This window comes from Alexandromys fortis, unplaced genomic scaffold, assembly GCF_014885135.2.
Source record: "Alexandromys fortis isolate MF-2015 unplaced genomic scaffold, M_Fortis_MF-2015_v1.1 scaffold_100_3062768_6864082, whole genome shotgun sequence".
Lineage (NCBI taxonomy): Eukaryota > Metazoa > Chordata > Mammalia > Rodentia > Cricetidae > Alexandromys > Alexandromys fortis.
Genome location: NW_026067993.1, coordinates 3,365,757 through 3,393,351, shown reverse-complemented (window position 1 = coordinate 3,393,351; position 27,595 = coordinate 3,365,757). Strand labels below are relative to the sequence as shown.

General features: G+C 47.8%; 2 protein-coding genes across 6 annotated transcripts in view; both read right to left on the bottom strand.

Annotated features, from left to right (window-relative positions):
• Rfc4 (replication factor C subunit 4) overlaps positions 1–27,595 on the bottom strand; it is a 751,101-nt gene that overhangs the window by 383,226 nt on the left and 340,280 nt on the right. The window lies entirely within an intron of this gene.
• The window catches only part of Masp1 (MBL associated serine protease 1), a 69,872-nt gene that overhangs the window by 6,697 nt on the left and 35,580 nt on the right, over positions 1–27,595 (bottom strand). The window contains exons 7-13 of one of the 5 annotated variants that reach the window (XM_050159961.1): positions 26,634–26,712; positions 19,771–19,908; positions 18,458–18,532; positions 8,321–8,458; positions 5,943–6,056; positions 4,471–4,656; positions 1,255–1,322 (exon numbers count right to left, since the gene is read on the bottom strand). In XM_050159961.1, the coding sequence (XP_050015918.1) occupies positions 1,255–1,322; positions 4,471–4,656; positions 5,943–6,056; positions 8,321–8,458; positions 18,458–18,532; positions 19,771–19,908; positions 26,634–26,712 (798 nt within the window). Of the gene's footprint in view, positions 1–1,254; positions 1,323–3,377; positions 3,616–4,470; positions 4,657–5,942; positions 6,057–8,320; positions 8,459–12,127; positions 14,525–18,457; positions 18,533–19,770; positions 19,909–23,337; positions 23,886–26,633; positions 26,713–27,595 lie in introns of those variants that run through there. The other 4 variants (XM_050159963.1, XM_050159962.1, XM_050159960.1 and 1 more) reach the window with 4 other exon arrangements.

Sequence of the window (27,595 nt, the reverse complement as noted above, 5' to 3'; positions counted from 1 at the left end):
TCAATGCATATGGGGTTTTGCCTGCTTATATGTTTGTGTGCTACATGCCTACTTGGTACCTGTGGAGGACAGAAGAGAACATGAGATTCTTCAAAACTGTAGTTACAGACAGTTGTGAGTCAACTTCCCTCACTGCAAAAACCGAATGGACCATGTGCTCCAAGCACACACCCTCAGTATGTTCTTGTTACAAGGGAACTATAGTCTGTGCAGAGTCTCCTTGGGCTATGGCCATCCTAGGAAAGTGGGGACAGGAAGCCGTGTCACAAGGATGCTGTTTTGGCATATGCGGGAGTCCCTAATTTACTGTTCACCGTTCAGGTACCATTTGAGAGCATCATCCTTTGGGAAGCCATCTTTAGTCCTCCAGACTGAGCCAGACCTCCCTTGTACATCCCAGAGTGCCTTGCATTTCTTCCTCACCTTCATCATACCCATAACTACTTCCTGCCTGTCCCACTTGACTGGAAGCACAAGGAGGCCAGGAGCTAGAGCACCCGTTTGTCTTCTCTTCTCCCTGGCGTGCCTAGTAGCTAGTTTGCAGGAGACAGCGGGTAACCATCTGAGAGTTCATGAATGCAGCAATGGGTGATTGCCACACATCTGAAAACTTTAGACTGTGACAAGCCTGTCACATGGTCAGTGACTTAAATGTGTTGGAGGATTTAGAACCCAGCCCCATAATAGAACCCAGACATGTCAGAACCAGGCGGTTATTAGAGGAAATCTAGTAAGTCAGATGCTGTCCTCTACCACCTGTAGAAGACTAAAAATAACTTATCTCAGGTGGATAAAGAAGTCAAGAGGGTCCAAAATTGGGAGCCATGGCTCCTTAGGTTAAGTAGAGCACTCTAGTCTGAAATGATGGGGGTATGACTTTCGAGTGCTGTGGTCAAGTTCCCGTCGGAATGAACTGCGTTTCTCAGAGCCTGGCCCCTTCTTGTTAATTTGCTAAGCAGTCTTCTGCTGGGTACCCACACTTGTCATGTTCTGGGAGGATCTCCATATTCTGAGATGTTTACAAGCTGTCAGGGACATAGAATGGCATTTAGAGACTGGAGCCCAAGTCCAGGTCAACAAACACTTCAAAATTTCTGGGACTCCTGTTAAATTTTGGAGTTGTCTGGCCCTTGTTTTTGTCTCTTATCATTTCCCTTCTCAAAGCTTCCAAAACCCAGAACAGGCAGAATACAGCAAGAGGGCTGGACGCACAACCACGGCATCACTGTTTGTAGGATATAAATTGAACCCCACCTCCATCAGGTTCTCTGGAAGCCTCTGTAAGAACTGCTTCCCCCAGCCGCTGACAATGACCATGGTTCCTGGAGGAGAGAAGAGACTGGGAGGATAAATCTGTGTGATGTGGGATGCCCCTCTGTGTGCTGTGAATGTGTTTTCTACCATTGGTTAATAAAGAAACTGTTTTGGCCTATGGCAGGGCAGAATATAGCTAGGCAGAAAATCCAAACATAGATATAGAGAGAAAGAAGGCAGAGTCAGGAAGACACCATGTAGCTGCCGAAGATGAAAGACGCTGGAACCTTACTGGTAGGCCACAGCCTCATGGTGATACACAGATTAATAGAAATGTGTCAGTTTAAGATGCAAGAGCTAGCTAGGAATACGCCTAAGTTATTGGCCAAACAGTGTTGTAATTAATATAGTTTCTGTGTGATTATTTGTGTCTGGGCAGCTGGGAATGGACGAGCTGTGTCCTTCTACACTGTGTGGCATGTGCTTAGATTGGCCCTGCCAACTGCATCATCCTCTGCTGGAGGGGAAAGGGCTGAAGTTACTACTCAGAGAAAGGCAGCTGCAGGGGAGGAACAGGGCGAGATGGCTGCTGAGTCGGATGGCATTTGCTCCTTGATTTATTACCTGGTTCCTTTATTTACCTCGCCTTCCTGGCAGCCAGCAAGGACCTGAGGCCCTGTGAGAGCTGTCATTTTACCCGTCTTGTTCCCTGTTGCACCAGCAAGTCTACAGCAATGTTAGGCTGTAGGAAGGAGGTCCCCTGGTCAAGGACTTTGTACATAGAGCCCAGCATAGTCAGTTACAAGTCAGGCCTCACGTTCAGATGCCACATCCCTAAAATGAATATGCTGGACTTGGCAAACTCACAAACTAAGGGTTATGAAGTCCATAAGCTTATGAAGTCACAGATGTGGGGATAATATGGAAATGGGCTGAGGGCAGAGAGGGCAACTGCATTCTCATTTAATAAGAAGCCTTGGATACTGAAGACAGTACTGCGTTTAAATTCAGAGAACCGCATCGCTCCTCATACATCTGCTTCTCATGATGCTGATGAGCCTCAGCTTCTCTTTCTTTTTCTTCCTCCTCACCCCCTTCCTTCCTCTTTTTTTTTACATTTTATTAGTTCTTTGATAAATTTGTACAATGTATGTTGATCATATTCATCCCTTTCTCCCCAGCTCATCCTAGATCTACCCACCTTCCCGACCCACTCAACTCTGTGACATCTCTCCCTTTCTCTGTTTATTTATTTATTTATTTTTTTATTCATCTGACAAATCTGATCTGTGTGGTCTGTATTTGGCTGTGTGACCTTACACCGGAGTGTGGTTGACCCACTAGAGGCCACACCCATAGAGAAAACTGACTCTCCCCTTCCCAGAAGCCATCAATCACCATATCTCCTCAGGTAGGAGTGGGACTTTGTGCTGGGCACCCCTCTGCATGCTGGGATTTTGTCTGGCTTGGGGCTTGCACAGAGCTTATTTGAACTTCACACAACTGCTGTGAATTCACACTTAACTTCCCTGCTGTGTCCACAAAACAGTCTTTCTGTGGGCATTCAGCACCTTTGCCTCTTACATTCTTTCTGCCCACCCTGTCCACAGCGATCCCTGAGCCCTTGGAGGAGGGCTGTGATATAGATATCATGTATATAATTTAGGGCTGAGAAGGCACAGCCTCTTATTCTCTGTAACTTGACCAGTTGTGGGTCTCTGTGTTAATCTCTATCTCCTGAAGAAAGAAGCTTTTCCATGTGAGTTGAGAGGGGCAGTAATCTCTGGGCACAGTGATGAGTCACACCAACATGTACAAGGCTTCCAGGAGGAATACCGTAAGTTAGTGTGTGCCAGGCAGCTGGTCCCTTCGAAACCCATAGTGCCTGGTTAGCCAGCCAGTCTTGCCTACACATTTCCTGTCGGCTCACGTCTCTTAAACACTTCTCAGATTCCAGCAATCTCTTCTGCACCATCTTTAAGCTTCAGGAAATGAGTGAGGCTATGACACACTGAATTCCACAGAAGAGGAGGCCAGCTGGCCTGGCTGGCCTCCTGCTCTCCGTTGGATATATTCTGTTCACGATAGTTCACTTTAATAACATAGCCAGCCTGATGGGATTTCACATCCAGTTTAGAGGCGGGGGACCTAGGCTTAATGAGGCTGGCAGCATCCTCAAGGTGACTCACCAGGAAAGCCAGGGTCTTGATTGGATCCTCCCTCCCACTGCTGGCTGGCTGTGTAGTGCTGGTTATTGAAACTAGGGCCCAGTGCGGACAAGGCATACACGCCATTGCAGAGCTCTGTTCAGCCTGAGCCACACCCCCCCCCAGCTATCCTTCTGTGTACTGCGTGGTGATGCTGGGAGTGACAAAAGGAATGACAGGTTTTCTTGAATGATGGGGTTTTCAGAAAAGGGAGGTGTTTTCTACTCTTCCAGCCTCCACAACGTGGACTATTAACTCCCCCAACCCTGTCCCAGGCTCTATGTAATTTCTTCCTGTGTGCATCCCAGATCATCCCCTTTACTTATAGTTCATCAATACTTTGTTAAATTTTCTAGTATAAACACTTGGATGGTTTTGGAGTTCCTATATGAAAAAACAAGCATGCTGGTTTACTTTGTGCCTAATACTACTTGTGCCTCTGTGGAATGTGTTCCGATTTGGTTGTGTTAGGGGAAGCGCACACTGTGAGATGAGCTGTTTTATAGAACCTCATCAGTGCTGAAGAAGAACGCCTTGCCATAGCCACAGCCACACTACAGAGGAGTAGCCAAGGGAGAGATGCTATGCTGGCTGGTTGCTATGCCAACTTGACATAAGCTAGAGTTACCTGAGAGGAGGGAGTCTCGATTGAGAGATTGCCTCGGTCAGATCTGGCTGTATGCAAGTCTGTACAGCATTTGTTAAATTAGTGACTGATATGGTGGGCTCAGCCCGTTGTGGGTGGTGCCATCTCTGAGCTGGTGGTCCTGGCTTCTATGAGAAAGCAGGCTGAACAAGCCATGTGGAGCAAGCCAGTAAGCAGCACTCCTCCATGGCCTCTGCATCAGCTCCTGCCTCCAGGTTCCTGCCCTGTTTGAGTTCCAGTCCTGGCTTCCTTCAGTGATGAACAGCGATGTGGAAGTGTAAGGCAAATAAACCCTTTCCTCCCCAGGCTGCTTTGGTCATGGTGTCTCATCACAGAAACAGTAGCCCTAGCTAAGACAGGTACCTTCAGCGGAGGGATGCTCAGGCAGGCAGACAGGCATCACAAATTCATTTAGCCTTGGGCTCTCCGACAGCTCCACCAGACCTAGGTCGTTCTCAAATGTGCTGGGGTTGTACAAGGGGTGCAGGACGACGCGCATCACACTCAGATGCTGTTCGTCTTCATCTGAGCGGCGCCTCCAGTGTTTTCCTGGACCACAGAAAGTGTGTAAGGCAGAGCAGAGTGAAGGGAAAGGTGGAGCCTTGCTTGCAACCACTCCAAGTTCCCTCTGGTACCCGTTCCTGCCTTAATCCCTCCCCTCTCTGTCCTCACCCCCTCACCCATCCTGCACATTCTCCTGGCTGCACCTCTGACAATCACAGTGACTGAGAATGTTTCATCTGATGCCCTTGCCACTGTCCAGTTGGTCATAGTCACCCTTTACTGTCTGCATCATAGGCCATCTGCTTAATTAGAGGTTTCTCCTACGTGATAACCCAGGCTGAGAAAGGCAAATACTGTGCATTCTCTCTCGCATGTATATCCCTGTCTCTATTAAATATGCATGAGTAGGTAGGAGAAAATGTGAGTGAAGACCAGGAGTGGAACCCACGTGACCAGAAAAAAAGAAATGATTCTCTAAGGGGGTGACGGTAGGGAAGACAGTAAAGGAAACTGGAACAGGTGAATACTGGGAGCAGAAAGGGTAGCAGGGAACCGGGCTAGGGAGATGAGAGGCGAGAGGGGTGGGGTGGGGGAGAACCAACCAAAATGAAACATATGTATGTAAAACCTCATATGGAAATACTACTTTGTAAGCTAATTCTGAAAATAAATAAATAATACATAAGAAATTGAGAGTACTTCTGAGTTATTCATTCCCGATGCAATGTTTTTGGCGTTTCAGAAGATTTTAATTTTATTTTCGTGCATGCATGCGTGTATGTGTGTGCATGTGTGCGTGCGTGCATGTGCGTGTGTGCATGTGTGCTTTGCACATGCACAGGGTACCTGCTGAGGTCAGAAGAGGGGGCCAGGTCTTCTGAAGCTGGGGTTACAGGTGGTTGTGGGTTGCTGATGTGGGAAAGGAAGTCTGCCCTCTGCAAGAGCAGGGGCTCTCAATCTTGGAGCCATCTTTTCATCTTTTCAGACTAATGCAAGTTAGCTCTAAAAGGACTTTAAAAGAAATTCCCCAAACATTATTCCGAATGATTACTAAAAATCTTGATGTGAATCAAAAAAGATACTACCCTACATCCTCCCTGTCTCAAAACTTCCAGCTTCTGCCCTCCCAATAGATGCTGATCTTGTTTTTATGAAGTTTATAGGCTGCCATGGGCTGGCACTAGTTTTCAATTAGATTGTGGCTCAGTGGTGAACTGAACTGAGCCAGCGGGTGGTCTTTATTTCATAAGGAAGAGCCTTGCAAATGGTAGCAGGGAAACTCTGTTCCAAGAACCACAACTGGCTCTGGAAGTCTGGGCCCTCCTACTCACCCATGACAATTTTGAAGTCAGAAGGGCCGAGCAAGTCTGAGCTGTGTAGGGTTGGATTTTCTGGATCGAGTGGATGGTGGAGGCAGTGAGCTGCTGTCAAAACCCAGTTGGTACCTGAAGAATAGAGCACACATGTTCTGCATCCTGCATTGTCCTATCCTGCCTCTGACTGTGTTGAACTAAGGGCCTTGATGCTACTCAAGGGCACGACCCCAGGCCCTGCAAAGGCCCAAACCTGCCTCCACTATGTTCATTGCCCCAGGTCAGATACTCAGACGTCCCCATCACAAGACGAGGAATTAAATCTGCAGTTCTAACTCCCTATTTCAACATAGGCCAGGCTGGACATTTTAAAGAGGTTTTCTTGACTTGGATGAGTACCAGTTAGCCCAGAGTGGGTGCTCAAAGATCCAGGAAGCACTGCCTTCCTTCCCAGCTTTACTTGTTTGGTGGAGTTCTGCTGTCAGCATTGGTAGCAACTGGGGTTTTTTCAGACTTCTCTTTAGCAAGACTCCTAAGGGGTTCCTGTGCACATGGCAGCTTGGTAGGTACAGAGGCGGATGGTTAGCAGCTGGCGTGGTGACTACACATTGTCATCACCTTAGGAATTAGGAAAGGCATCAGAATTGTGACCCACATCAGGCCCACTGGAGTTAGAGGGTTGGGCCCAGGAGCCATGTATGAAAGGCTCCTCCTGTAATCTGACTTGCACTCAGGGTGGAGGACTGCTGTACATAGCCAGCCCTGTCGTTTATGACTACAAACCTTCAGAATGGTTGTGTGGCTGGAGTGACAGGAAGCTAGGGCTACCAGGTCTCTTGATTAGTGGCCTTGTGTCCTTCTTGGCTGTCACCTTCCTCGGGATGAGTATGGTCTTCATGTTCACTTAATGCAGAGTCAAACTTTTGGCCTTCCTTTCAATGGGGCTAATGGCAAGTCCACAAATAGCGGCAGCCTGGACACCCCCAGCCAGAGCTAAACCGAAAAGCGTCACTGTAGGCAGGGCTGAGGGGGGTGCGGGAAGGTAAGCCTCAGTGCTCTAGGCTATAGCTCAGAGTCAAAGGCGGACGGTGTTTCTGGAGCAGAGTCCAGACTCTACTTGTTCCTCTCGGAAGGGACAACATATTCTTTGCTTCCTGGTTCCTGGTTCTGAACAAATCTCAGCATGGAACACGCTTTTCCTATGAGGTGCCTCCTGAAGCTGCCCACAAGCAGGGCTTATTGGGGTGGTGGGTAAGGTGGGCTGAGATACCCAGTTAGAAAATCCTGCCTCAGAGCAGGGCTCTCTAGATGAGTCTAGTTATATGCTCTAGCCTGCCCAGAGATTAACATCACCTTCGAACTCTACCATTGCTCCCAACCCCCCACTGAACCTCAGTGTGGACACAGAGACAGTGTTCTGCCTCTTGCTCTGTCTTTTAGATTTTTATGATCTCTCTGCCCTGTCCTATCCACCCTCTTCCACTACAAGAATAGCAGAAACCGGAATTACAGATTTGCAGCACTCTGGAGAGGGCCAAGTGTGAAGGGACTTTTAGCTGGGCTGATGGTAAAATGAATGTCAGCTTCCAAACATAAACACTTAACCAGTTCCAACACAGGATGAATATTACTGATGGAAGACTCTATGTTGAAAAAAAAATAAAACTACTTCAAAGTCTTAAAGCAATGGGTGACGTCCATCTTTCATTTTTCCTAACAAAGTTGTAAACCTGACAAACGGCCCCTTTCCCTCCATTGCCGGCGACCCTTCCTCTCCATCTCTCTGCCTCTTCTGTTTCTTCCCTGGGGCTCCTCCCGCCCTTTCTTCTTTCCTGATCTTGTCCTATCCCTTGGATGTCTTAGGCCCCACAAGTCTCTTTGATCCTTGTCATACATCACCCTTTTCGCCCATGAGAAACAAATTTAATATGCAGAAAGTAGTCGGTATGAAAGTGACTAATTGAATTAGTGATACAGACTATATCAATCTGCTTGGTAAACCAGAGCAGAGTGTACAGAAGAGTTCAGTTCAGCCGCTCGGTTCTCCTGGCTCCTTCATTTCCAGACACATTGAGCAGGTACAGCATGGGGGTTGATGTGGCAGCTCTGGACCGTCCCATCTCTGTGCCACATGTATAGGCCGTGGGTCACGATCCATACCCAACCACCTGTCAGGTGACTGATCAGAACCCAGGAAGTGCTCCACAGCTCACAGAATTAGCACAGGGGTATGCTTGTCCTGGTTCCAGCCAAAGGCTCGCTTTTCAGCCCATCCACACTCTTTCTGGGGGCAGTGATTCTCAAGGAAGAAGTGGCCAGTTTTCAGGGGAAAGTTGGTGCTTAGCTCTCACCCTGTCCCCAGCCCTGAGTCCTTCACCCCCTCTCCCTCTCCTTACCTAAAAGGCTACCCCCACAGAAGGGTTGCCCGTTCAGGTGTGACAGCATGGCAATCCATGGAGTGGTACCCTTCTGGGCTGGGCGGCCACTGAAGATCCTGGAGATCTGCTTCCGGGAGAACTTGGGAAGACCACACACTGCAGCCAAAGGAGGGAGGGAAGGTCACATTCTATACTACACTTCACCCACTAGGGTTACCAGATTATCATTCTGTTAGGAACATCTGTTACCACTACATCACCCGCCATCCATTGGCCCTTCTAACAGTGTTATTGTTGAAGTCTTGTTTTGTTTTCCTGTGTGTGTATAGTTTCCCCATTCATGGCATAGGCAGCCTGAGTGTGATTGGCCTCAGCTCTGGTTTCAGGAGCAGGAATGTGACTCATTAAAGGTCTACATCCTGAGCCGTAGCACTATCTTTAAAAATGAGATGTGTTCTTGGACAGCCAATTAAAGTCTGGGTTGAAGATTTTACTCAACATTAGAAAAAGAGTAAGATTTTCTCTGCCAGAATTGCTGAGCTATTGTTTGGTCTGCCAGCTTGCGTCTTGTGGAGAACATGCTGGGGACAGGAGAGCAGTGCGACCAAGCATCAAGGAAAGCAGAACAGAAAGATAAGGATCGAGGCAGGGCCATAGCCCAGCGCTAAGCTCTGACAGGGAACCATGTGAAAGAGTGTGGGAATGATCTTTTCAGTTATGTGACCCCATAGATCTCCCCCCTTTCTTTCGTCTTGCCTCTTCCCCCTCCTCTTGATGTTGGTTTTCTGTGACTCAGAAAGGTCAGCTTCCTAATAAAAAAGTGTTCTGCACCGTGAGCAGGGACCTTGTTCCCAGAGAAAGTCTTCCTCAGAGTCTGTGCAGTTCTGCCCTATTGCCTCCTCCTCTGCCTTCCTTGGTGTGGAACCACAGACAAACCCACAGCTGAACACTCTTAGAAATCACCCCTGTGTCCCTCTGATCAGACACCTCATGAAGAGACACGCCTTTAATTCCAACACTCGGGAGGCAGAGGCATCCCGATCTCTGCAAGTTTGAGATCAACCTGGTCTACAAAATAGTGGGATAGGCAGAACTATTATACAGAGAAACTCTTTCTCAAAACTACAACAGTCAAAATCCAGAGAAAGTATGTGATTTGTTAAAAGTTATTAAGTCTATGAGGGAATGGCAAGAATATAATTCTGGGTCATGTGACCCCCAACGCTGGACTTGTTCCAGTCCAGCCAGAATCACTAACTTCAACAATGTGGCTTCCAGGTCCCACAGAGCTCTCTGGATCCAGGATGTCTTGCCCCACTTTCAAAGCAAAGACTGGGCTGAATCCCAGACAAGTGTGCTGCACCCTTGCTTCCAACTGTAGCATCTCCCAGTGGTGCTGCTCATAGGCAGTGGCCCAAGCCAGCACCCTACCCCAATCCCAGCAGACATTCGGGGCCCTGAAGATTACTGCTTTTCCGTAGTTTTCATCTCTCCTTCTTTTATAAAACACGGTGAAGGCTTTTTCACACACACACGCACACATGCACACACACACACACCCCCCTTCCCTTTCCCTATTTCCTTTCATGTCACAGTCTCTCCTCTTCCCTTGCAGTGAAGCCTCTCCCAAGAAGACAGAACAGGCCCCCTTCACATTCTCCCCCTTGTTGAACCTGGATTTAGACTAAGGTGCTATTTCCTGACCACACTTGGAAAGAAGGCCGTCCTTGGAATCGACTTGTACTTAGGCAGATGGGGGCCTACATGGAACTTCAACAGTGATACATACATGAACACTGGCTTTGAAATTGTATTCAATGTGTTTTCTCCGTTCTTACAACCTTGCCTTGTCCTGTGGCTCACCAGTCATTGAAGTTGGCCATAAAGGAGAGATAGACTTCAACTTCAAAGAACAAAGCAGAAATCAAGGGAGGGGAAGCAAGGCTTTTGTTTGAAATTAGGCACTGTGGTAAGAACAAAAGATGTATGTGTTTGAAGGAAGCAAAGGCTGGAAAACCGAGCATAACTTTTACTGGGTGCCACAGAGACAAGACGACGATACTGCAGGGAGAGTTGAAAGCCCGTCTCAGGCAGGGGGAAGGCTCAAGGGAAGGAGGGGGCTGCCTAGGAGGGACAAGGGAGGGTAGAGGGAGGGATATGGTACTAGGCAGTTCAAACACAGACAGTCTGCACCCTTACAGCCCTCAGAAAGGATGATGGCTGCTTGGGTCCTGTCTTGATGAATGTCCACTCTGATCCGCAGTCCACACCGGACAGGTGACCACTTTTCCCACTATCCAGTCTCTCTCCTTAGCGACACAAGCACATTTTTTTTTCTTGCCTTTAATCCTCTGTCTTGGTGTTTTCTATAATGTCCTTGGCTTCCTTTGTTTTCTGTAATTTTCCACCAGACAATACCTTTTATCTCCAGGCCGTATTCTCCCTATTGTTGCTAAGTATCAACTCCTATCTCGAAAGTTCTTTCTCTTCTGAAGTCCCTGATTCTGGACTGGTAATATACATTTCCAGCTGGGCTGCTTCCGAATTCGTCAAGCCTAGCAAAGCTGAGTCCTCGGCCTCTTCTTCCACCAGCCACCCTCCCTCCCTTGGCTACCCCAGACCTCTGATGTCTGAACTGACAGACACTTGTCACCTCCATTTTCTTACACTTCTATTTCTTATCAGGCACTAAGCAGGCAGAAAGTTACCAGACATAGGATAATATATCTCCCCATTCCGTATCACAGCGTGCTCCAAATAATCCACGCGCCACAGTCCAAAGTCAATGTAGTTAGTGAATGCAAATCAGAAATATCTTCAGCTTCAAGTCATGGGAGGTTTTGAAACCACAATGTGTAAAGCTTTCAAGGCTAATTTAGGATTGTTTTCGTTCTCATCGGCATATAAAGCATGACACAACGCCGAAAGTATGATAAAACCCCCAAAGAAGGCGAGCCGTGTGTGTGTCCCATGAAGCAGCCCTGCTCTCACAGTAGCCGATTCCGCATTTGTACCTTCATGTGTGCAGTACCTCGGGAGAGTCCTATGGCCCAAGATCTGCTGATACACCATTTTAGTGGGCTTAAACTGCCTTATCTATATTACCATGCCTGCTGGGGGTCTCCCATATCTCACCAAGATACTTTCAAAATCACAGTCCTTCCTTGCCGTTTCCCCTCCCAAGCTAGCTATACTCAGACCCTGTTGGATGCAGACTTACCAGGGGAGAGACTCAGCAATTTGCAATGTTTGGCAAATACCATAACATGAATCAAACAAGATGCAGTTAGAGAATCTCTAATTAGAAAACCGTGCAGGCCAGGGCTTATAAGACTGTCTGTCTGTCTGTCTGGCAGCGTCCTCTGTTCTGTCTCCAGCTCAGGCCTGCTGTCTAGTTTTTCTACTCTTTCCCACTGTACCCCTTCCGTCTCCTTGAATCTTTGCAGCCTCTGCTGAACCATGCTGGGTCCCTGTAATTACGCAGCCACACTGCCTTTTAATCACATTTCCACAATACTTCAATCTCATTCCTTTGGTTAAAGTTAGCTCCCTTTGCTGGAGTTCATGCCTCATGCACTTAGCCCTGTCTTGTCTGCCAGTGTGAGCTCTTTGAAGCCACGGATGCAATTGTAGGCAGTTAAATGAAGGCAGTTACAGCCTAACTTCTGAGAAAGAAGTACGTCAATAAGCATCCCCTTTTCCTCACTACCTCATCTTAGATGATGCTCAGTTGCCAGTAGCTGGGCCTACAAAGGGAGTGGGAGCCTAATGAAAGCAAATTTATTTTTTTAAAAGATCAAAATGAACACATTTCACAACAAGCTCTCAAACCAAGGCTGTTGGTTATCCACAGCTTTATTGCCACCGTAGACCCCTGACAAGAGAAACAGTGTGCAGAGGCCCCTCAGAGAGCAGCAAAGCCTGTGGTATTAAATATACAAAATATAGTTTCCTTTACATGTGCCATTCATAGATATAGGAGTGTGTTTTGATTGACCTTTCCCAGTTCTCTCCATATCCCTCGCCGGGCCTTTCCAGCTGCCTTTGTCTGATGGAGGTTCCTGGGATTGTGAACTCTGGGAAAGGAGAGAATTCAGCCCTGAGAGCCAGGGATGCCGCTAGCAATCAGGCAGGGGGTACTGAGAGTACTGGACAGACCCTAAGGGATCTTCTGTCTTCATCCTCCTGAGGACGAGGTTCAGAGAAGAAAATGATGTCCAGGGTCACATGGCAGTTGAAGGCAGAGCTCGAGACAGAACCCAGGACTCAGGGCTCTCCATCTCTTTCCAATGAGTGAGCTTTTGCTTCCCTGACCTCGGTTCCTGGACCACCAAGGAGTGGATGGCTTGGAGTGTACACTTGATAGATTCTCCAGCGAGCTCAGGCTCCAGGGTTGAATATAGCCTTGGAGTGATGTATCACATCTTGAGTCCATATTTTCTTCTGTTTTCCTGCTGAGAAGCAATGGGGCACAGTGGGGCACAGGCTTCTCTTTCTCCGAGCAGTCGCCAGGTCTCCATACATGTGTATGGGGGAAGGGAATCTCTAGATGCAACATTCCAGAGCTGGAAGTTTGCTTTGTGTTTGTGTGGAGTGGCAGGTGTTGACGCCTTATGGTGCCAGCTGGTATCTGAGTGGCGCACACGTCCAATGCATCCTGAGTGGACAGCAGGTGTTGAAGGGGCTCGGGAGAGCTGTTTCTCTTCCCCGCCCTTAGTCAGTACAATCCTCGCAGTATACTCTCAGCCATTTGAAACTCTGAGAGCACAAAGCATAAGCCTCTCACTGCGGGAAGCTTTCCAGAGAAACTCCAGGAAGAAAAGTTCTCCAAGGTCCTCTTCTCTGAGAGCTAGCTCAGGCTCTGCTCTTGCTTCCCCTATCCAGAGCAGTTCTTTCCTACATGAAGAACTAGGCTTAGGGCCCGCCCAGAAACCAGAGCTGGGCAAACACACAGATACAGACTCCAGTTGAAGAACTCCTTTCCTAACGATCAGGTCCAAGCAGAAAGCAAGACTAACAAGGGATTGGGAGTGATTGACACTTAGGACTGAGGCCTTCTGGAACAGCTTCCCCTGCACTGCTGGAGAGGCAAGGCTAAGAGAGAGGAAGAGGCTGCTCGAAGCTTTGGGCTGAGTTCTCTTGCCTAGAGGCTTTCCCTGCACCCCATTAACCCCAGTCTCGGGGGCCTGTCTCAGGGGGATGAGTGACCAGCTAGGTCGGTGTGCGGCAGTTTATTTGGTTTGGTTAGCAACATGGGGTACGCTGTTGGCATTGTGCAGTGTAACCTCACTTGATCTGGAGCAGGGGAGGCAGGCCCTGGGGAAGTAAATGCATTCATTCACCGTTCTACCTGGAGCTCCCCTGCGGCCATCGGGGAGTTCATCTCCTCCCACACCCAGTCCACATAATTAGAGACCTTTGTGTAGACGCCATATACTTGTTTGCTGCCGCATTCTTCGGGTCCTCCCCAGGACACCAGGCCTTGGGCTACCCAGTGCTGGCTCAGCTCATCGAAGATGATGAAGGCCCCACCGCTATCCCCTAGGCACGTATCCTTGCCGCCCTCATAGTAGCCAGCACAGAACATGTTCTCTGTGACACTGTAGTTGCCTGACCGAGACTCATAGCTGGCTTTGCATTCAGCGTGTGACACCACGGGCAGTTTGACGTACTGGAGAACATCTGACAGGGTCCTCGTGCCACTGCTGATGATCTCATCCACGGTCACGTTAGGATTCGAGATGCCCCAGCCAGCCACCAGTCCTAACATGTGAGGGGCTGGACCTTCAGGCTCAGGTCTCGGCAGACAGATGGGCATGACGTGGGCTCCCAAGGGCACAGGTTCCTGCAGCTGTACCAGAGCTATGTCGTGGTTGTAGTTCTGGATGTTGAAGTCTGGATGGAGTATGACTTGGGCAGCAGAGCTATTGACAGCTCCTGATTTGTCCCGCACATCGTGAAGACCCAAGTAGACGGTGACGTGTTCCTTGGAGACAGGGATGACCGTGTTGTCTCTGCGCTGGGAGCGTAGCACGTGGGCTGCTGTGAGTATCCAAGATTCGGAGAGCAGCGCCCCACTCCCGAACCACTTGTCATTCGGTACCCTCGATGTGTCTTCCACCACGATCAGGGCCTGCCATGGGAAGAGGCCAAGTTCAGCGTTTCGACCACCGATAATCCTCTTGACCAGGTTCGGCAGGGGGCGGGAGGGTTGCCCACACACTGTAAGAAGGAGGGAGGGGAAACAAGAGTCAGGGTCAGAGTCAACCATGTGAAAAGAATCGGGAGAAATTCGCATCTCAACCACTGTGGATTATGCCGCCATGGAGCCCTCACTTCCCTGAGTTCTGCGAGATATGGAGGATTCAGCTGTGATTTAGCCATAGCTAAATCTCTCTGAGTTTAGCCTAAGTCTAGTGCGGACCTCCATAACCAGAGCTATTCGTGTACCAGATCAATTTATGTTTTGGCCTTGCCCAACCTGCGCCTCTTCTGTCACACCGCTTTTGGACTGGACCATATTTAGGCAGGCCATCCTTAGCTGGGGGCACGTATACCTCTTCTTCTCTAGAAAGATGCCTTCTCTCCCAGAAGCTGTTGCATTACAGGTATTCAGAGAACCTCCTGGCGTTTTCTCTAGATGTCGCAGAGAAGGGGAGGGGCCTAAAAGGTCGTCTACAGGCTACAGTCTTCAGCTGGGAAGCTTCTAACGCCATAACTCCTTTTTATGAGCCATAGGCAAGCTGTGTGACTTCCAGAAGATCTGTCCCCTCATCGGCAGCACGGGTGTGTTACTAGCTCTTATTTTATGACTTTTGCAGCGAATGGAAGAACTACTCAGTTGCGTGAGAATTTCATAGATTTCACCACACCAGACCGGGACGCGTGGGTTCTTGACCCCACTTTTCCACTTTCCAAATGAACTGAGTCACCTCCAGATTTCAACATCTGAAGGATGATCTCCAAATTTTCAATTTCTTGGATTTTTTTCCTTCGTTTACTGTGTCCACAATCTATACACGAATGCCACTGTCTAGAGGTTAAGGTTAGTTCATGGTGACATGCATATCAGATTGGGTAGCAGGGCCTAAACTAGAGCATAGGGTAGACGTTTCGTCTGTGTCCTATACTGCTTTAGCAATATTAAGACCACGGTCATAGGCTTCACTCATTGCTCTGGTCTAAAGAACTCGCTGATGTTTGTGCATTAAGGCTCAGTGCACACAGGGTAAGGAGAAGGTGGCATAATCCACAAGCAATGATGGGTAAGTCCTGCTCAAGGTCACCCATCATTGCCCCCAGGGGCCCTTTAGTACCTTTAAGAGAGAAAATGTCGTTCCTCTGAGCTGCACCCCATGTGTCACCAGACCCCCACAGCCAAACGTCTCTGGTTTATGAGCAGAGGGTCTTCAGTAACAAACCCTCACTGGCTATAGACAGACTCATATGGGTGTTTCCCAGGAAGGGTGTTTGAGGCTGGTGTGGGTGTGCGCTTCCTGTTGCAATGGTCAGGCTATCCTCTTTGGCCCTGGGCACTTCTAGCAATTCTTAAGAGGCAGAGGAATATTTGGGTTCTCTTGAGACTTGGGGAGGGTAAACTTTCAACAGGCTAATGCTTTTCGGATGCTCTTCTTCCCAGTGCCAAATGCTTCGTCCACGATCCTGGGCCATCCTGTCTTTTATTCCAAGCCAGATGTGAACAGACCTTCTAAGCTTTTCTGGCCTGGGCTTTGAGGTTGAGGGCCAGTCTCTCATCGCAAACAGCAGACAGCAAGGTGACATTTCAAGGTAGGTCTGGAATATGCTGGGCCTTAAAAACTCATCTAGCAGACAAAGGCTAAAATCTGGTGAGGTGTCTCAGTCCATGTCACAACAGAGCTCATGGCCAACAACAAACAGCTCCTCTCCCAGACCAAAGTGCAAATATTTCCCAAGGTCACAGAAGGTCACAACTCAAAGCGTGTTAGAGAACAGCTTTATATATGGAGAAACAAAGTTTCAGAAAAGGTTATTGCTGACTGAGAGTCATGTTAAGAAAAGGAAATGCAACCTGCCTCACGGGGGACTAGCTTCATTTGCCCGTTACAATGTTTTACTTCTGATGTAACTTTGATTTTTTTGTTCAAGCGGTTAAATAATGCAACAGGTCATGGGGGGGGGTACTGAAACAAGACCCTCCTCCTCCACATCCTTCTCCTCTATTGCTTTTGCTTCAGCTTTTTAAGTCTTTCCTTGGACAGAGAACGTTCTTGGAATGTCCAAAGCTTTGGTGATGCTGAGGTCAGATTGAAACAGAAAATAAAAATAGTGGGTACCAAAGGAAGCAGGTTCCTTAAAACAGAAAAGTGATGCTCTGAGATTCTGAATACCTTTGGATGAAGCACCTATGATCCGTCAAGGAAAGCACGGCCCTGCCTATGTAGATAGCAATGTTCTGAGTTATCTTATAGTTTAGCCCCAACTCCAAAGGTAGCCTTGCAAAAGTCACCACACCCTTCTGATCCTTAGTTTTCATGTCAGAAAAAAAATGTGACTCCCGACTGTTTATGGCCCTCCACCCCCAAAAGGGTAGATGCTGTGGCACTGGCTGAAATGGTTTTGTCCGTTCTGGCTTGCTACCCAGGCTTTCAGAAGGAAAGAATTTAAAAAGTTCTAGCATGGTACAATGATACATTATGGTCCTGCCAAACTCTGTGTGTTTAAAAAATTTCATGACTCAGTGTATCCAAGGCGCTATTTACAGGGTGAGGTCGATGGCCACTGAGAACCATAAAATGTGAGCCATTTCTTGGTCTTGGTCACTCATTTCTGAGGTATGGAATCCCAGTCCCAGATAATATGATTTCTTACCAAAGACCCCACTGGGAAGCAGCTGCAGCAAGCATGCCCCCAGCCAGGTATGTGTTCCCCAACTAGACATCACATTGTGGCTTTATAGTATGGCAACTTATCTTAGTTTTCTTGGTCACATAATCTTTTAGGAGTATGAGCATCTGAATTTCCAGTTTTCCATAGACCCACCGTTCTGCTGTTTTTAAAGTAATCCCCACTTTGAGTCCGTGAACTTGCCTTCAAGACAACTTAAGGTGAGTGAAACTGGTAAAAGTGAGAGCGGTGTGGCCTCAGTCCCTTCCTGGTGTTCGCCTCCCTATTCCTGCACAAGTGTGCACCTTTACTTCCCCTTCTGAGGAGCCCAGTGTCCCTGCGGTGGAGCAGACTCAAATGCTGCTGTGCTCTTCCTGCCGTGAGGGTTAATCTCCAAAAACTCCTTAGCCTGTTGTTTTTATGGATAACCCAATATTTAGAAGCCTGCTAACTGAGCACCAACGGCTGCTAGCCTGTGCCATCCATACAGCACACTATCGCAGTCTGCCCAACATTTCCGTTCTGTAAAACATGGAGGCCACCAGAGACGAAGCTGCTGTGCACAGAGCCAGGAAGGACAATGACATTCCAGTGTTCCTCGGTGCTCTTCTGAAGCACTGCCATCTTTTAATTGCTGTGGTTCTTGAATTTTAGAACTTAAAAATGCATAAGTTACAGCATTGCATATACTGAAGTTCGTTTCTGTGGGTTGTGTTTAGCCCTACGGCGGTGTAATCTTGGGCTATAACTTTCTAATTGTACTTGGATGCATTGTGAGGCATGATACATGCTAGTAATCATCTATACTTCTAATGCCAAGGCAAATTCCCCAACATCTATATTCATCCTGGCACCTCTTGTTACCTCAAAACCCTCTTTCCACTTTACTGTGGGGCCAGTAGATGAAACATGAAGGAGACAGAATCAGAACAATGTGTGCACATGACTCTTTGGGGGTTCAAGAGCACATTATCATTATCTCCTTTGGGGCCTGGTGTATGCCTAAGGACAGAGTGTCCACTCTCTTCACTTCCCTGGCACCGCACTGGGTGCACACATGAATTGCTTTGGGAAAGGATTGGAGTTGGACAACAAAGAGATACGAGGGATTTTAAAGTCACCTGAGTACGGACACCACACGGGTTGGTTTGAGAAGAGGTGGGGCTAGGCTTTTCTGACCTTTAACCTTCTGATGACATCACTTCAGCAACAAAGCATTTCCTTCTCAGCTTCACATTCACAGACCTGGTATAAGAAACCATGAGACAGAGAACTCGGTGGATGAGGTACCTGGAAGGCAGGTGGGGAGGCTTCTCTTGAGTACTTCGTTTGTCCAGGCCCCATTTGCAGAACACGTATAGACACCTTTGTGGGTGAAAAGGTGAGAGCGGAGAAAGAAAATGATTACATGGAATGTCCAGGAAATAGGGTTCTCAATTATTCTAAACATGGGTCTCTGCAGCCGGACATCTCTGCACCCCCTCACCCCGCGAAGAAACATTCTCTTCAGCTCTGAATTACTGTCCTCAGAATTAAACACCACACTCTTCAGCACGGCTCCACAGGCTCTAACAGTCTAACCCCGCCTACCTGAGGGTAGCCGGTGCCCTCCTCTGTGCTCCTGGCCCTGGCACGTGTGTCCGTCTCACGGGTCACAGAACCTCTGTTCACCGAGTTCCATGCTGCACACATGCCTCTCTCACCTTTCTTTAAGCTCTTTAATAACCTGTATCCATGTCCACTGCCCAACTGGGGCCTGACAATTACTCCATGAGCTATGGCTCACTCCCTGATTTAAAGGTGAGCATTGGCGATATAGAGGAACTAAGGGACAGTTCCCTCAGTGATCCCGTACAGAGGGCAGACTTTCTCGTCTCCATGAGGATTGTTTTCCTTTGGCCTATGTGCTACCTCCTGACCCCAGGGGTGGGGGGTGGGTGGAGGCAAGAACCTTGGCCAGAAACCATGCAGAGACCTGGATAGCAACAACTGTGGCTGTGTTTGGGTCTTGGTCTGGCACACATTGTATTTCCTGCTGAAAAGGACCGACTGCTTCTCATTTCCTCAGTCCATCTGACATCTATGCGAGACGTAACAGTATGTCTCTGAAGGAAGCCCTACAGGAGTGCTACAACTTTTCTGGGGGGCTTTGGTCTGGTCAACCCAAAGAGGAGACATAGAATGGTGGGGTCAGCTACAGTGGCCATTTTCTTGAAAATCCTAGCTCTAGCTCAGACATGTAAGGGAATTACTTCAGGAAGAGTCCAGACTTCCTTGAGAGGCCCCACTCTTCTCTGGGTTTTGTGATGTATGCATCTTTCATGCTCCTCCAACAGGCTCCTTATTTTATTAGAATATTTTAAGAATTTCAAGGTGAAAGAAAAAACTACCTTGGCTTTGGTCTTGGGATGACTTGAGCATGTCTAAATGGACCTACCACCTTGACCATCTGGGGAGCAAGGGCCAAATGCTATGTCTTATGGGACAGGACACTTTGTATCTCAAGGCCTTGCACATATCTAGGCAGCAACTCCTCCTAGAGCTGTTTCACCCTCAGCCCGAGGCCCAGGAAGAAGGAGGTACCGTTGGTGAGGGGGACTTACCAGTGACATTGTGAAGCATCTTGTAATAGGGCTGCTGGCAGGAGTATCTTATCTCAGATTTGTACGTAGTGAGGTTGTTTCTTGTGGAGAAGGTCACCATTCCATGTTTCAACCCTGCTGGGATTCCACAGTCTACAACTGAGAGAGAAGAAGTGTGACCTTCTTAGCTGCTGTTTGTTCTTCCTCTCAGGGTCACCAGGGCATCTATCTATTGTCCCTAGACGTTCAGGTTATACATTACACCCATCTCCAGGGAGAAATACTGTATCCTATCTGACCAATACCCCTGTACCTGTGCTGTATACCGTCCTTATAGCTGGCATCTCCACTTTGGGTATCTCTCCATTACGGTTGTACTCTATGGTCAGCTCGCCTGCCCTGGTGTCAATTCGAGGGCAGGAGCAGGCCTGTGGAGATTTATGGGGACCAGAGTTTCTCCCCCACCGTAGCCTCATTGACTTCCAGTTTGTTTTGCAATTCTCTCTGCTTCCATTGCCCAGGCACGAAGCCCACAGCTCAATGAGAAAATTCTGGCTGACCTAAACCAAGTCATCTTCCTTTTTTTTTCTAGTCCCAACCACAGGCTGAAGAAGAACATTTAATGTGATCACATTGGAACTTAGTATTAAAACAACAAAACCAACCAAACAACCAAACAAACAGAACAACCCAGTTCCTATGTGCGTATACAGCTCCACCCTGCTGACTTCCTGCAGGCAGCTTATCTGTCACAGAACGCAGGCAGAGCCATGATGGATGAACTTCTGATCTCCACCTGCTTGCTGTCTCCTCTGATAGTGGTTGGATACTGGGGCCGGCTATCCTCTTAGTATAGAACTTGACCACAGACACCACCTCCGGATGGTCTTTAGGAAGCTTGCTTGTCTAGCCACGTTTTAGGTGAGTGGCTAGCATGGATGGAACCCAGCATGCGTCAGCCTGGTCAGGACATCTTTTCATGGTTGCATCAGAGTCTGAGGACCCAATCTATTGGTTTCTTTCCAAGGACTAGGAAATGCTGCTTGTTTTTAAGGAAACCCTAATTCTACATAGAATAGTCTTCGTCAGAGTTGGAAAAACATGGGATTCCACAGCTGGAAAAGGAACTGAGGCAGACCACGTAGAACTTCCTCTTTGTGTTAGAGATAAGCAGAGGGGGAAGACTCACTGGTCCAAAGTCACCTAGGCAGTTATTGTTGGAGTGAGAACTAGCCCTGACCTTGGATTCAGGGTTGTTCCAGTGAGTGGTACAAGCTGTTCCTGGACATCTGCTTTCCGGTTAAATAGTGAACATTAGCTGGCTGATGTGGACGTTACCTGTCGATAATGCCAGAGTTCTGGAAGAATTTCCAAAATTCCACCTCCCTCTCAAGTTAACCCACTGGGGAGAGGCAGCTACGCTCTGTGCACCAGTCAGACAGTATTGGTCAGATATTATGGTTTTTAACCCTAGGACTTTAGTTCACCTTTAGATTGACTGGAGTTACCTCAGTTACAATTTGTCTGATTACAGTGCCTTCCAGATTCGATAGAAGGGAATGAGGCAAGGAAGTTCACGTGGGTATTTCTTACCCAAAGGGGTCCTGGCCTTCAAGCCCCCCGGACAAATGACTTCCTTTGCATTGATAACCCAGAATACAGATGCTCCTTTGCATTGATAACCCAGAATACAGATGTTCCTTTTCATTGATAACCCAGAATACAGATGTTCTTTCAGTTCATGAGGTAAGCATATGAAGGTTAGCACCAGAGTAGCAAGAAATAGAAATTGCTGTTTAAAACTCTAAGTAGATTAAAATTTACTTTCCTGATGAGACTTGAAGCCGACCTTCTATCTTTAGGAAATACCTTAGACTGGTACCTGGATACTGATATTATTGCTGCCTCCCTGAGCCTGCTAGAAGTTTCTTTAGCTTCAGTAAGCCTCCTGACTCAACTCTCCTGTCCCTCATAGGGGAACTAGGTGCTTGTCTTGAGTGGTTGGTGTTAGTAGGAGTTATTTTCTCAGGAGAGGGCATCCTTTCACATTGCCCCAGGTATGGAACTCTGCCTACTGATACAGCTGCCTGAGAGAGGAGATGGCAAACAGAAAAGAGAGGGCCATGTCAGCTCAAATGTAGTCAGGGATAACAGAGCAACCTTCTACTCCAGCGCAGCGTGACTGGGAGAAAGTGCTTTGTCTTTGAGAGGAGGCAAACATCACAAGAGCACAAAGGCTTCTTGCCCGACACAGTCAGTGTGTGTGTGTGTGTGTGTGTGTGTGTGTGTGTGTGTGTGGAACGGTGTCCCCAGCAGATCAATAAGGGTTTCTCCTTTTTATGTGTTTGCCTCTGTCCTCACTTTGAGGATTTTCCAGAGGGCCTCCAGCTCCAGACAACACAATTCCTGACAGGCTAGAATTTAGCCTTAGAGATGATGATCAAATCTCTGAGACTGGGACATCCAGACTCCTAACTTCCAGAGCAGTCAGTGCACACCAGTGTTAGCCGCCATCTTTGAGGTAGCTTGTTAGCTATGGAAACGAATGCACCCTCTCTTTGTATTTGACCACTTCTATATCCTGGAGAGTCAGAATATTTTTCTCACCTCCTCTTCCTTAGCCTGCCCAACTCACCACTCTGGTATAAGCTGTGTTATCCCATACCTTGTCTCTCTGATTGTTTCTCTCTGCCATTTATGTTTCTTCCAAAACGTCTTTCTTGGTTTAAACTTGAAACATGTTTTCCTTAGTTCAGGGGCTTCTTAGAGAAGCCCTATATAAGCACCTGACCCTGGTATGACCTTCCTAGCCTCATCTCTTTCCCTCAGGACACCTATATTCCAATGTCATCAGACTCTCCAGCATTCCATGTCCTTATTACAGGCATCGCCTGTGCCACCCCTGATATCTGGGCACTACGTTTCCATGCCACCACTGCTTCTTCCTAAAAGGGTTGAAGCCCTTCTAACTGGACAGGTCACGTTCTTCTGTCCTTGAAATCGTTGCTCACATCTCTCATGTGATACACATCTCACGTTCTTTGTTATGACAATTGCTTGGACACATATCAAATCTTTTTCTTACATAAGGATTCTCGAGACTTTGTGGCCTGGCAAACATTTGCCCAGATGACACTTGTCTTAAGTGTCTATCCTGTCTCTTCTATCAAGGGCACCTCTACCCTAAGACAGCACCTCACTCTCCAGACTGCCCATCGTCCACACTTGCAGAATCCTGCCCTCATTAAGCGACCATCTAATCATTAGATTGGGTAGTCATAGACTAAGAAGCAGGGCCTCTCTGCTATGTGTGCTCTGAGCAGGCAGACATTGTCTTGTGGGTGCTCATATGCCTCCGCTCTTTCTTCACTGTCCTAGTTACAGCCATCACCCCAAGCCGAGGACCACTGCCTCCAGATGCGACTGATGCTCATTCTTTAAGGCTTTTAATTGACAAGTTTTAAGAAACACAAAACCTGTAAACCCCAGTAGTAAAAAGCCTCAGAGAGTAGAATTTCAGCCCGAAACAGTGTAGATGGGAAATACACATTCTGAATGAGAAAACATCCAGATTCTCAAAAATCCACACTCGGTGTTATTATTTATTTTATAAATGCGTGGTTGTTAAGACAAAAGTAGAACCCCAAAACTTGAAAGTCATCAAGTAGTTGGCATCCTGACCCATTTAAACTTATAGTACGGAGTTGATCAGCAGCCAGGGTCCATGTTGATCTTGGGCATATGATTGTATATTAAATTTGTGTTTCTCGACACAAGGACATATTTTCCTTTGAGACAGTTTTCTTAGAGATTAAAAAAAAAATCACCCATTGTCTTTTCATTGCTTTTTGGAGTTTGTCTCAATGGTGAGGAAATCATCAAGAGAGAATTTGTTCTCACGAAGGCAGCACTTTCCTCTGCTGAGGCGCAGCTGCCATGTTCAGCATCCCTTTTAATCAACACTGAAGTGGGCAATGGAGTGTCGGTGGTGGGGCTGGGTGGGGTAGCTCTGGGATTGGGGGGTCTCAGTAAAAAAATCCATTCCTTGATGTCTGCATTGTGTGGGGTTCCCGTCATTGTCATTCACTCTGTCACTGGCTCTGACTCGGATTCGTTCTCCAAATCGATCTCGCTCTCTGTCACCATGGTGAAGTCATAGTAGGATCAGGAGACAAAGGGAAGGAAGCAGAGAGAGAAAGAAGGGGGGAGAAAAAGAGAGAGAGAGAAAGAGAGAGAGAAAAGGAAGAGAGAGAAAAGTTAGCAAGCAAAGCAGAAATAGTTCATGCAGGAAATACAGAAACCACTCTACCAGAACACAAAGAATGCAGTGCAGGCACAGCCAGTGTGAAGGACAGTTTGGGACTGCTGAATTTGTATCACTCTGAGAATTTGCATAGTCTTACATCCTGGCTCCTGATGAAGATGAAATTCTGCCCCTGGCTGGGAGCTTTGCATTCATCTGTCCACAATGCTTATTTGACAGATGGCATTCGGAGGATAGCGGGACTTGTCAGCACAAAGTGGAGGCAGGGCCAAGGCAACAGCCCATAATTCCCACTTCCTGTTCTTCTGTACATTTTTATCGTTTTTCCCTTTTTTATCTTTTAGACGGAATATCATGTGGCCTAGGCTGGCCTTGACCTCACTGTATAGCTGAAGAAACCTACAGACCTATCTGTCTGCCTCCGTTCTCCATCTCTGGAGCGCTGGAGTTGCAAGCATGTGCTGTTGTATTTGGCGGAGGCTGGGGACTGGATCCAGTGCCTTGTGTATCCTAGGCGAGCATGCTATCACCTGTGCTACACCCCCAGTCTCTCTGCTACACACTCCTTAGTCACACCTTGTGTACGTCTGGTCTGCCTCCAACTCCTCCCTGCGTGTTCCCAATGATTCAACCTGTCTGCCTTACCTGTGCGTCTTCCCTGGGTCCTAGCAGAGTACAAGGTACCCTCAGATGCTCAAAGCTGCTGGCTGTGTGCTAACAAGAGCTGTAACAGCCCTGATCTAGCTTAATGTGGATGAATTGGGTCAACTCTTAAGTGTAAAATGATAGGATGCTCTGTGGCTTTCTAGCATAGGTCACAGAAAATGATGCTATCAGATATGACCTTACTCTGTCAACATGACCATTATAGTAACCCATGTGTTCTGCCAGGGAAATGTACTAATAGAACTTTTTTTTTTTTTGATTTTTTTCTAGACAGGGCTTCTCCGTAGCTTTTTGGTTCCTGTCCTGGAACTAGCTCTTGTAGATCAGGCTGGCCTTGAACTCACAGAGATCCGCCTGCCTCTGCCTCCCGAGTGCTGGGATTAAAGGCTTGCGCCACCACCGCCCGGCTACTAATAGAACTTTATGCTTTCCAGAAATATGAGACAAAGTGTGAAACCCCTGCTTGCCAATGGCGGTGGGGTGGATATAACTAAGTGCGCTTTGCATTGAATGTATTTCTGGCTCTCTACAGTCGTGGTGTGTGTAGTAACCCAGTTAGTTCTCACCACAATCTTGATCAGGGAGGATGGGACCAAAAGAGTATGAGTAAATTAGCTAGGCCCACCCAACTGCTAGAATCTACGTTTAAAGTCACGACTTCCCGACTACAGAGTGCGATTCTGTCCTGAGCACCAGACACTTCGCTGATATTCAGAATGATCTTTGCTTTTGCTCTGCAGGGGACCTAGCTCAGAACTCAGTCACACTGTGCACTGGGCCACCTACTGGAGGAGCATCTGAGGTCCTCAGGCTAGACCCCTTCCTTTCCACCTGAATTCTCTACAGAAGTCTGCGTTGGCATTCAGTAGGTGCTGACCTTATTATAAAAGGACAGTTTTTTCCCTTCTTAGGGCTCAGGCCACCACCCTTTACCACATGAAAAAGGAAACAAGCCCATTCTGGTTTTAGTCCTCCTGCCAGGATTCCTTGGGCACAGAGGGAAGGGATCTGTCTGAATGCCAGATGGGAGCACTTTAGGAGAAAGGAAAGGGGAAAGAGCCGAAGGTCATGAAACAGGCACCGATATGACTGACTATAGTATCTGGACTTCTCGTTCTTCCTCTAAAACAAGTCCCGAGCCTCCTCTCCCTACCCCGACTGCCATACAGTTATATATAGTTGCTAAAATCATGGTCCAAACTTTCATATTTGAAATCCCAAGGGTATGGGAGTAACAGAGTAGTAATTAGAAATTTATATTCTCATTAAAAACTCAATAGACAATTTATGGGGGTTATTCCTCTCTGGACCCATTGGCACATGTTCTAGAATGAAGGCAAGTCTGAAACAGAGCAGGTCTGAGCCCTCTTACAGCAAAAGATCTTGCTCATGGTCATGTAATATGTTAGGGGGTCACAAGGCAAGAAGTCTGGGTCACCAGAGCAAGTGTCCTCTACTTCATATAGGTCCTCTGTGCTCACCCCACAGCCCTCCCTAGGCAGCCCCACATCACTAGTTGACCCAGAAGACTTAGAGGGGGAGTGGCTGGCACGGAGACTTTCGTCATCACTTGACTCACACCGGTGGCGCACGGACGCCAATCTAGTTTCTCTAGCCAGCAATTCCCGATCTCAGGCTCATTTCAGACCGTGAGGAATACAGTCCTTCACCGCATTCAGTACCCTGTCTGTAGGTGGGGAGGAAATATTGTGTTTGGAAAGTAAGTCAGACCGTTGAAAAAGCCTGTGTGTGTGTGTGTGAGTGTGAGTGTGTGTGTGTGTGTGTGTGTGTGTGTGACTCTTTTTCTGAAATGGGCTCTCATATTCCTCTGTCCCGCTCTTATATGACATCCTTCCTAGAGAGCCCGGGCAAGGCTTACAACCCTGCATGGTCCCGACTCTGACCCCACCACGAGGCAATGCATCATTGTAGCCAATCTGCTCCGTTCTCTTACTTTTACAGGTAGGGATCTTGTTACTCCATGTTCCGTCCTTCAGACATTCAATCTGGAACGTATCCATTATCTCACTATCCTGAAAAGAAACCCAGAAGGGAATGTGAAGCAGGAAGGAGTGGGTTAGAACACATTTCCTAGCAAAGATAACTCCGACCTCGAACCTGGCTATCTTCAACTGGGAATTCCACCAGGGAGTCCCAAAGGTAAACTTGCCTATAACCTAAGAGATGGTCGTTCTTTTTGTCACCGCCATTTATACTCGGGGCACAGGCAATGGCTACTAGAGAAGAAGGTATAGTTTTGACTCTAGTTTGAGAGCAATGCTTCTCTAGCTAGAGCTAGCAGACAGCGTCACCTAGAGAGGGCCAGCGGAGGCAAACTGCTGCTCCTTGCCACTAAAATTCCAGTTAGGTCCGGCTGACCTACCCAAGGAGTCATGGTTCTAACAAGCTCCTAGGGGCTGCTATTGCCGACCCAGCCCCTTCCTGAGGGCAATTCCTCCAGAGCAGTGGGTTTCAAGCCTGGCTGTACAGTGAACTCACCTGGGGAACATAAAGATCCCAACCACTGGCTCTGGTCCCCAGCCTTTGTACATGGGGACTGTACTTCCTTACTCCTGTTGTTCTGGAAGGAGGGTAGCCGCACCACCACGCTGGATGGTAGGAATTAGAGGAGTGCCCATTGGCCATCTTTACAACCCCTGCTCCTTTTTCAGCACCAACCCCCTCCACCTCTGATGACCTTTGTTAATGTCGCTGTCCCTAAATATAGAGCCATATGACCCCATATTTTTAAAGCAATCAGGACAACTCATGCCCCGATGTACAACTTGTGTGCTGTGTCCCGAAGCGAGAGGTGGCTAGAATACATCATTTTGAATTCCTGGAGTTTTGAGATGCTCAAGAGGGTGCTAGGACATGCTGAGCTGGCCTTATGGCAGCTCCTACATCATGGGGGGG